General features: G+C 42.5%; 1 protein-coding gene across 1 annotated transcript in view; it reads left to right on the top strand.

Moving 5' to 3' along the window:
- Positions 1 to 2,415: 2,415 nt before the first annotated feature.
- Positions 2,416 to 11,031, top strand: part of LOC137308829 (collagen alpha-1(XXI) chain-like) — a 79,277-nt gene continuing 70,661 nt past the window's right edge. Inside the window, exons 1-3 of the mRNA XM_067977293.1 lie at positions 2,416 to 2,667; positions 2,783 to 3,005; positions 9,514 to 10,074. Of these exons, the coding sequence (XP_067833394.1) occupies positions 2,416 to 2,667; positions 2,783 to 3,005; positions 9,514 to 10,074 (1,036 nt within the window). The remainder of the gene's footprint in view (positions 2,668 to 2,782; positions 3,006 to 9,513; positions 10,075 to 11,031) is intronic.

Raw genomic sequence — 11,031 nt, 5'->3', positions numbered from 1 at the left:
CCTTGGCTTTTTTTCTGATGCTACGGAACTCTTTCCTCATTTGTTCCCAGGACCAGCTGACGTGGGACACAGTGTTTACTCGTTGAACAAACTCTTCCTGTGTTGCCGTAGACGTAAAAGATTCCATTGCACCTTTTTTGAAGAAGAGCAGGAGAGTTCTCCACAGTATCCTGGCCAACATTCATACCTCAATCAACATCACCAAAACAGTTTCACTGACTGATCATCTCATTGCTGTTTGTGGAACTTTGCTGTGCACAAATTGGCTGTTGTGTTTGCCTGTATAACAACAGTGACTACACTGTAAAAGTAATTCATTGGCTGTGAAATGCACTCAAGCTTCAGTTTATACTTTAGTATGTCAGTAGTCATTTGCAAAGCATATGATTTGGACTTTAAGGTGCTCAGAGCAGAATGATCCACCTCTACGGTGCTAATACTAACCTTAGTGCAAATAGTGCATTTACAACGGGGAGCAAAATCGATTTTTCATCTATTCCACTCCAAGGAATAGCCTGGAATTAGAAAAATAATATTCAAATGAAATTGCTGTAGAGTGTTATTTTGGAGTTAGTGCTGGGCAAAGAGTCAGAAAAAACATTTAAAATAATGTTCACCTATAGGGTTGAGATGATTCAGTGTGATATTATTAACATATGTCCACTATTTTACAAAAGTATTATCCCATTTATTTTAAATATGTGAATGTCATAATTAAAATAGCAGAAAGAGGAATTTTATATGAATGCCATACTGTATTCATTAGTGATATTCCACACCACGATTTTGACTTTTGGCATCCATTCATTTTTCTTTAATTGAAAGTTATCTTTTCCTATTTTTACCTTTTTTGTATGTTGATAATTGCAACGGACCATTTGAAGTTGTTGAGGTGAGAGTTGGAGATCCAAGTGCAAAGGTACAAATAGGGCCAACCAACTCCTCCCCCTAATAACCTATCACCTGCCTTGTGTGGAATAAATGTTGGCTTCCTACTTTTGTTGCAGCTGGGGAGATGAAAATCTTGTTTTGACCTGTGCTGGAGAAATTTCTCTAAGGGGGCCATTGCTAGACCTAAATTACATTAACACCTTTTAGAGACAGCATCTTGATTGTTGCATGAAGCTGAGCATTTTGTTCTGTAATTATGTGCTTTAGCAATATTTATCAAATGAATTGGAACCACCCATATTGAATTGCTGCAAATCTTTATAGAATTTTACAGTACAACCCATTCAGCTATTGTAATCCATATCTTTCCATAATCTTTACTCCTGCAGCTGTACAAAATAATAATTCCTATCACATTAACATAACAAAATATGGAATGAGAAAAGGCTTTTGAGTCAATTCGTTTCATTTGTAAAATCTACCCTATTGTAGACTCCGCTCAGCTTATTAACATATTAACATAATGAAAGCTATTAGACCTAAAAGTCTGTCCCTTTTTCAAATATCCACCCACCTTCTCACCACATGAACATGAACTTTTAGTTTTTGTTCTGCTGTTTTCTCAGCCTGTAGCTGGATAATTGAAATTTCCCATGATTAAATTTCTGGGCATGGTTCATCACTTGATCTTATCGTCCAGGGACAATGGGGTCAAAAAGAGCAGGAAGCAAGGAAAAGAGTTAGCCGCAATATCTACCACTATTAATGTATACGAGGAAACGAGAATGGACATTGTCACTTACAGTACATTGCAATTACCCCTGTATTATTGTTCTGCTGAAGATCATCAACTAACTACTATCTCTGCTGCACATCCTCAGGGACTCCATCTCCAGCCATGTGCTCCTCCTGCTCATCCCCGATTGCTGAAACTCATCAGTTTGCTGCAAGATGATTTTTCTACATGGCTATGTTATGAAGCATGCAGCACACAATAACAGTTTTGGATACCTTCTTGAGGGTATGCTGTAAGGTGTCTCTTGATTAGTCTAAGCATTGGACTTGTTGCTCGAGGATGCCAAATACGCACTCATTGAGCACCTTATCCCTGCACGGCAATCATCACCATGCTGCTGTCTCCTCATGTGTAGACTACAGAATGGTGTTATCAGCCACAATTGTGGTGTACAGCCAGATTCACCCAGTAACCATTCATCCAATTTCCTATCCTCATTTAAAAGTTGATGGTAGCCATGATGTGGAGATGCCGGTGATGGACTGGGGTTGACAATTGTAAACAATTTTACAACACCAAGTTATAGTCCAAATAAAATCGTTGGACTATAACTTGGTGTTGTAAAATTGTTTACATTTAAAAGTTGGGTGACATTGGATTGTTCCAGGTGCAAGAATATTGGCTGCTGCTGGGCAATCTGGTATTGATGTGCAAAAAAAAGAGATAGGTTATGGCTACACACCATCGCCATGCTTTGCAAGTAAAATTCCTTACAGTTAAGGTAAGGCATGGCTTTGACAATTGGAGCCTTAATGGAGCAATCTATCAACCCTTGCGCACTTGGGAATTTTGTAGAAGCCCTGTTGCTGGGCTGTCTGCTGCTCATTGCCAAATTGGAAATACAAGTGGTCGTCACCAAGAGGAGCCTCATTGACCCTATAGACGCTGTGAGGCGCAGAAGAATGGTTGACTCCTGTCAAGCCCCCTGGGGCAACCTGAGGCATAGAAATTCAGAGCTGTGTAAAAGGTCCTTGAATAATGTCAGGGGATTGTGACTGACATTACAGCTGCACTTGATCTCAACATGGGAGTTCCACTAACAGGAGTGCAAATTAGAACTAATTAAACTCATACCGTTTGTATACATGAGCCTAGTTGCTTGAAAAGTGCTTCAGTGTGCATCAGCTGAGATCTGTGCACCTGGAAGAACTTCTGCAGCCGCTCTCCAAGAGTCTTCTGCACTTTTTTTTCATAGAGTTTAAGCCAGTTCAGGTAGTTGCTTGCAATCGGTATCACGTATCACTTCTGGGGCATCTCCGAGAGCAAGCGTTTGTCCTGCACACATTGCAGCACAACTGTAGCTGCCGGCACATTGGTGGTGAGAAAAGAGTCTGGAAGATCAGCTGAATTTCCATGCCAATCAAAGATACAGATAGATTGATTAATGCATTGTCCATTGACATTCAAGATAGCAAAGGACTTGGCATTAGTGCCAACCTAATCAGTAAAAGAGAAGTGGAGCCAGTGGTGATGGCGAACACTGATGGTCACCAAGAATAGCAATTTTAGCAGAGGTGCAGTTGGAGTTGTTAGATTCAATTTTGCTTGACCGCAAGTAAACGTGTTCTGGAGAATTAGGAAGAGTAGGCGAGAAATAGAGATAGCAGATAAATTTAGTGATGAAAGGGAGATGTTTTAGCCACAGATTGATTCTGGACAGCAAAGACAAGCAACAGGGACACCAGAATGAAGTCAGCGCACACACCTCCTTTCAATTGGAAATTATAGTCAAAAGTAGAGGAAAATTGGAATAAGAATGGGATGGAAATTAGTCCCGCTGCAGAGGCACCGCACTCCCAAACCAAGAGGCCCAAGGATAGAAATTGGTCCTCGGACTTCAGTTGATTAATTGGGGCGAGCTGCCGGCGCTGGTCACATCTTCACAGGCAGGTCAGGTCGCTCAATGGGGAAAAATAATTTTGGGATGCCTGCCTCACCAGCACAACACATACCAATTTGTACCCCAATTTGTCAGAAAAAAAGTGAAACTTGAGTTTCTTTGGATAAACACCAGATGAGGGTGAGATGACTAAAGATCGAGGTGGACAGTATTGAGATTTGAGACGATGCCATGAATATTAGAGGTGACGGGAAAAGTGAGAAGACGAAAGAACAGCTACAGGGGATGTGGTGCGGGTGTCACAAAGGCTGCTTTTGGTTGTGAATCTTTTAGGTTGTCCTTGCACATTGTTCACGATATCAATAGAAGAGAAAACAAAGATAAAAAAGGCTGTCACAGCTGTAACGTCATGGAGTTGGAAAATCCTACATGACACTCAACATAACTAGATGGTAAAAGTACCAATTTAGTTGCAGATTTCGCTATGCTGGGATTATCATCTGTTGATGGGATATCTTTCTGAAATGCTAACAATTGGTTTAAGCCCCTAGGAATCAGGTTGTGCCACTGAACTGGATGTGACCACTGTGCCGTTCAATTGGAGCAACCTCCGAATATTTTAAGCTGTGTTGAAGCAGAGAGGGAAGTTAAAACTGAGTTGAGGGAGAACAAAAGTAGAGTGGGGAAAGAATTGGCTGAGGAGTTGAGCAACCGAAAGGATGTGGAAGGGAAGTAGAGTCGATAAAGTTGGAGAGTGATAAGGATGAGACAAAGACAGAATTGAATAAAGGAGCTGCCAATTACACCAGGATGCTGGAACATCCTTTTTGGGACTTAGCAGTGTCTATGAGAGGTGTTACTACCCCAAGCAATCCAAAGAAGATCTACCACCTATCGTGTTTGTGTGGTAGATTCTGTCCCTTTTCTCATGACCGGAAGAAGGATTATCCTGTACCTGGCTCAGAGTGGTCAGATGAGGCACTCCCTGTGTAATCCAGAATGCTTGCCATAAAGATTATCTCAGTGGGGGAAAGATTCTGGAATCTCTGATAGTTCACTGATCCACTACCCAACAGTTTAAGTGGAATTGAGGTTGACTGGCTGAAAACCTTTGCCTTATAAGCCTTAAAAGAACTAGTGACTCTCAGATTAGGGGTAGTACTTTCTCTATAAAAAAAGAAAGTATAAGGCTTTTTCTTCCATCAAAAGAGAAATACTCTTGATTAAATTAAGAGTCAAGTAGTTGTGAGTAACATTGCTTTTTTGGTCGCTCTTTATTGTCGTGTGAAGCTTAAGTATGCTATGATATATATTGGATCACACATCACTCACATATACAAGTATTTACATATCCAGATGAGTTGTCACACATATAAGGATATGCAAGACTTGCAGATACATAACAGACAACTAGAATCATAGAAAGTTACGGCATAGAAGGAGGCCATTCGGCCCATCGTGTCAGTGCCGGTAATACCTAATTGGTACATACCTAAATAATTTTCAGTGTCCTTGTAGTTAGTACCGACATTAACAAGTTTTTTTTATTATGCCTTTGTGAGGCACCTTTGGTCATTTATCGATGTTAAAGGTGCATAAATAAATGTAAGTTGTTGAAACCAGCTTAATAAGGGACATGGTAATCACACAACATAGTGTAAGAAATATAATACAGTTTTAGTACTAGTTTATAGAACTATTTGATTAGGATTTTAGTTTCTCATGCAGTCTTCTCAGCAGTCAGATTTACAAAATGTGCTTAGAACTTTAGCAAATATCAATAAAATATTTGTTTTCCTTTGCTTCCTAGGTACGACAGTTCCTTAATGTACAATGAAGTCATGCATATTACGAGTTTTAGTGATCTATTTGTCATCTCGTTTATTTAGTGGGGCTGTGCCAGATGAAAACGTAAGAGCAGGTAAGAACTGTGTATAGCATGTTAGTACTATGCCCCACTAAAAGATGGGGAATGTACTCTGGGTGGGGGACTTCAATGTCCATCACCAAGAGTGGCTCGGTAGCACCATTACTGACTGAGCTGGCCAAGTCCTGAAGCACATAGCTACCAGACTGGGCCTGCGGCAAGTGGTGAGTGAACCAACAAGAGGGAAAAACCTACTTGACCTCGTCCTCACCAATCTGTCGCAGATGCATCTGTCCATGACAGTATTGGTAGGAGTGACCACCGCACAGTCCTTGTGGAGACGAAGTCCGTCTTCACACTGAGGACACCATCCAACGTGTTGTGTGGCACTATCACCGTGCTAAATGAGACAGATTCAGAACAGATCTAGCAGTTCAAAACTGGGAATCCATGAGGCGCTGTGCGCCATCAGCAGCAGCAGAATTGTATTCCAGCACAATCTGTAACCTCATGGCCCGGCATATTCCTCACTCTACCATTACCAACAAGCCAGTGGATCAACCCTGGTTCAATGAGGAGTGTAGAAGAGCATGCCAGGAGCAGCACCAGGCGTACCTAAAAATGAGGTGCCAACCTGGTGAAGCTACAACGCAGGACTACATGCATGCTAAACAGTGGAAGCAACATGCTATAGACAGAGCTAAGCGATTCCACAACCAACGGATCAGATCAAAGCTCTGCAGTCCTGCCACATCCAGTCGTGAATGGTGGTGGACAGTTAAACAACTAACGGGAAGAGGAGGCTCTGTGAACATCCCCATCCTCAATGATGGCAGAGTCCAGCACGTAAGTGCAAAAGACAAGGCTGAAGCATTTGCAACCATCTTCAGCCAGAAGTGCCGAGTGGACGATGCATCTCAGCCTCCTCCCCATATCTCCACCATCACAGAAGCCAGTCTTCAGCCAATTCGATTCACTCCACGTGATATCAAGAAACGGCTGAGTGCACTGGATCCAGCAAAGGCTATGGGCCCCAACAGCATCCTGGCTGTAGTGCTAAAGACTTGTGCTCCAGAACTAGCTGCGCCTCCAGGCAAGCTGTTCCAGTACAGCTACAACATTGGCATCTACCCGACAAAGTGGAAAATTGCCCAGGTATGTCCTGTCCACAAAAAGCAGAACAAATCCAATCCGGCCAATTACTGCCCCATCAGTCTACTGTCAATCATCAGTAAAGTGATGGAAGGTGTCATCGACAGTACTATCAAGCAGCACTTACTCACCAACAACCTGCTCACCGATGCTCAGTTTGGGTTCCGCCAGGACCACTCGGCTCCAGACCTCTTCACAGCCTTGGTCCAAACATGGACAAAAGAGCTGAATTCCAGAGGTGAGGTAAGAGTGACTGCCCTTGACATCAAGGCAGCATTTGACCGAGTGTGGCACCAAGGAGCCCTAGTAAAATTGAAGTCAGTGGGAATAAGGGGGAAAACGCTCAGTGGCTGGAGTCATACCTAGCACAAAGGAAGATGGTAGTGGTTGTTAGAGGCCATCATCTCAGCCCCAGGACTTTGCTGCAGGAGTTTCTCAGGGCAGTGTTCTAGGCCCAACCATCTTCAGCTGCTTCATCAATGACCTTCCCTCCATCATAAGGTCAGAAGTGGGGATGTTCGCTGATGATTGCACAGTGTTCAGTTCCATTCGCAACCCCTCAAATAATGAAGCAGTCCGTGCCCGCATGCAGAAAGAACTGGACAACATCCAGGCTTGGGCTGATAAGTAGTAGGAAACATTCGTGCCGTACAAGTGCCAGGCAATGACCATCTCCAACAAGAGAGAGTCTAACCACCTCCCCTTGACATTCAACAGCATTGCCATCGCTGAATCCCCCACCATCAACATCCTGGGGGTCACCATTGACCAGAAACTTAACTGGACCAGCCATATAAATACTGTGGCTACAAGAGCAGGTCAGAGGCTGGGTATTCTGTGGCGAGTGACTCGCCTCCTGACTCCCGAAAGCCTTTCCACCATCTACAAGGCACAAGTCAGGAGTGTGATGGACTACTCTCCACTTGCCTGGATGAGTGCAGCTCCAACAACACTCAAGAAGCTTGACACCATCCAGGACAAAGCAGTCCGCTTGATTGGCACCCCATCCAACACCTTAAACATTCACTCCCTTCACCACCGGTCACTGTGACTGCAGTGTTTATCATCTACAGGATGCACTACAGCAACTCGCCAAGGCTTCTTCGACAGCACCTCCCAAACCCGTGACCTCTACCACCTAGAAGGACAAGAGCAGTAGGCGCATGGGAACAACACCACCTGCACATTCCCCTCCAAGTCGCACACCATCCCTACTTGGAAATATATCGCCGTTCCTTCATCGTCGCTGGGTCAAAATCCTGGAACTCCCTTCCTAACAGCACTGTGGGAGAACCTTCGCCACACGGACTGCAGCAGTTCAAGAAGGTGGCTCACCACCACCTTCTCAAGGGCAATTAGGGATGGGCAATAAATGCTGGCCTTGCCAGCGACGCCCACATCCCATGAACGAATAAAAAAAAAATTCTGTAACATAGGCTGTAAGTTATAAGGTAGCTCATACAATCATTGCTTGGATATTCTGAAATTATACTGTGATTTTATTATGTTGCATGTCCAAAGCACATCAGATTGTTAGACAAGACTAAAGAAAAGTTTGGTGCTTTGCAACCTTGTTTTATGTAAAGCATAGGGTGCTGTGTATTTCCATGCTTTTATTGAAGAAAGTTGTGCCTCTGACCTATAGTTTCCATGGTGCTTGTCAAGGAGTGAACATAGAAACAGGTGTTGAAAACTCATGTGAAACGCTTAACTTTCTAGTCTGGATACAAGAATAGTTTTATAACTGGTATAATTTTTTTAATTTGTTCTCTGGATGTGGGTGATACTGGCAATGCCACATTTATTGCCCAAGCCTAGTTGCTCTAAGGTGGTGATGCTGGGCCTTATCCTTGAATTGCTGCAGTCCTTTTGATGTTTGGTGAGAAATTCCAGCGACATTGGAAGAATGGTGATATATCTCCAAGTGAGGATGGTGTGTGACTTGGAGAGGAAACTGGAGGTGATGGCGTTCTTATGATGCTGCCCTCATCCTTGGTGGTAGAGCTCATGAGGATGTGAGACACTGTTCAGATAACCTTGGCGAGTTGCTGCAGCGCATCCTATAGCTGGTACCATATTGCAGCCACAGAGTGCTGGTGATGGAGGGGATGGATACTGAGTTCAGTGGCAGGGGCACTGATCAAGCAAACCGCTCTAACTTGGATGGTATTGAATATTGAAGATTGTTGCAACTGCACCCATCCAGGCGAGTGGTGAGTATTCCATCACATTCCTGACGTGAGCCTTGTAGATGGTGGAGTCTGCCCAGCTCGTATGACCCCCCAGGATGTTAATGGTAGGGGATTTGGTGGTGATGCTGTTGAAGGTCGGTGAGGAGGTGGTTGGCCCTTGCCTAATTGGAGATGGTCATTGCCTGACACTTCTGAGGCATGAATCTTACCTGCCACTTATCAGCCCGAACTTAGATGTTGTTGTAGGCTGGCATAGGCAGCTCCATTACCAGAGGAGTTGTGCATATTTATATTGACTTATTGAAAAAATGATAGTCCCCACATAAATTCCTTTTCTGTACTTTACTAAATATTTCTAAGGTGTAACAATTATACTTAGTGTGGGCACTACGTTGCTTTACTTTTTCTCCACCTTGGAGGCCATGGCTACCATTATGAAGATAAGTCACTGGGTGTCTGTTGACCAACATGACCAGAGGAACCATGCGAGTATCAAATGTTGTTCTGGTTATTTGTTCCCCAACACAATCAGAAGGCTTTATACTTGGTGGCTACCCCAATAAAAATCTAAATGTAGAGCACTGTGCAATACTTATGCTTTCAAATTCTTTTACATTGGGTCAAACTGCCCTATGGATTTAAAAGAACTATTGGTAGGAAAATTTGTCAAGAGTGAAAGTAACCTTTTGGCTTTCACTCTTGAATATTTAGGTGGTTTATTGATTAATGCTGTCAGATTCCAAATAAACTCTTAGCCCTTTTAATCTTTCAATAGGATGCAGAACAGCAGTGAATGATTTGGTTTTCATCATGGATGGGTCCTGGAGTGTGGGATTCAACAACTTTGAAACAGCAAAAACGTGGCTAGTTAATGTCACGAATGGATTTGACATTGGACCTGAATATACACAAGTTGCTGTTATCCAGTACAGTGATACTCCACGTCTGGAGATTCCATTTGGTCAATTCCTGACCAATAAAGAACTAATTGCTGCAATAGAAAGTATTAAATATCTTGGTGGAAATACTCAAACGGGCCGCGCTATTAAGTTCGCAACAGAGAATGTTTTTCCTTCTTCACAAAGAATTAAAACAGCTAAAAACAAAATTGCCGTTGTTGTCACGGATGGGAAGTCTCAGGACGATGTTGTTGATGCTTCTGTTGAAGCACGTGTAGACAAGATAATCCTGTTTGCTGTCGGAGTTGGATCTGAAATAACAGAATCAGAACTTAAAACCATTGCCAACAAACCTTCTTCAACTTATGTTATATTTGCTGAAGATTATGAAACTATAGAGAGAATTAAGGAAGCAATGCAACAGAAGATATGTGAAGGTGAGTGTTTACTTATTATTTAATGATGGGTATTTTTTGGTGACCTTGTAGCAGTGCAGTCACATTCTGATAAAAGATTTTGTATTCAAGTTTCATGGCTGTAACTTTACCAATAATACCAGAGTTTTTCCAGTTCTGAGCAGCTAGATAGTGCAGCCCAGAAGCAAAGCATCTCATCACTGGGCAGGAAACAACTGACATTGTGTCACTTCATCCATTTGAGTTGTGCCTTCCACGAGCTAGTCGTGTAACGACATAGGCAAAGATAGAGAACTCCATACTTAGGAGTGTCCCACGCTCTTGGTTGGAGGAAGGTGCATGATGGTAAAATGTTTACAGGGGATGATGGGAGGAACTAAATTGTTAAATGTAAACAGCTGCTGCGCTTATCAATAATTGAAAACAGGAATAAAAATGTGTGGGATTTTATCCATTGAAACCTTTGGTAGTTCTCAGCAAATCCTTTTGTTCTTTTAATGATTTTCATTACTCCACATTACTTTATAACTGTGTCTACAAACACGGAGGCATCTTGAGATCCATGATAACTGAAGGAATGAAATTCCTCCTGTTGTTAATTTTATGGAAAAATATGGGATGTGTATAAAATGGGAAATATTCTTTTGAATTCATGTTCAGCATTTTTTTTATCACTACCCCTCTTCTCTATGCTCCTGGATTTATTTCAATAAGGTAGTATCACATTATTGATCCTTTCATGGAGTGCATGATGGCTTTTGCAGATAATTGGCAGTTCAGCTCCTATACCATCAATCTCTACAGCGTGGAGGTTTCTTGGATTGCATCTCCACAAGAAAACCTATTCGTATATTGTGCATCCCAAGTTACACAACATAAAAAGGCAAGATAGCAACACTACAGTGAGCAACTCAGAAGCATACGGAAGGTTGCTATATCTAGACATGCATCAGTATATATTTCATGGTAAAGATGTTT

The sequence above is a fragment of the Heptranchias perlo genome, chromosome 3, assembly GCF_035084215.1.
Source record: "Heptranchias perlo isolate sHepPer1 chromosome 3, sHepPer1.hap1, whole genome shotgun sequence".
Classification (NCBI taxonomy): domain Eukaryota; kingdom Metazoa; phylum Chordata; class Chondrichthyes; order Hexanchiformes; family Hexanchidae; genus Heptranchias; species Heptranchias perlo.
Note: the sequence above shows the minus strand (reverse complement) of the source record. Positions and strands in the feature narration are given on the sequence as shown.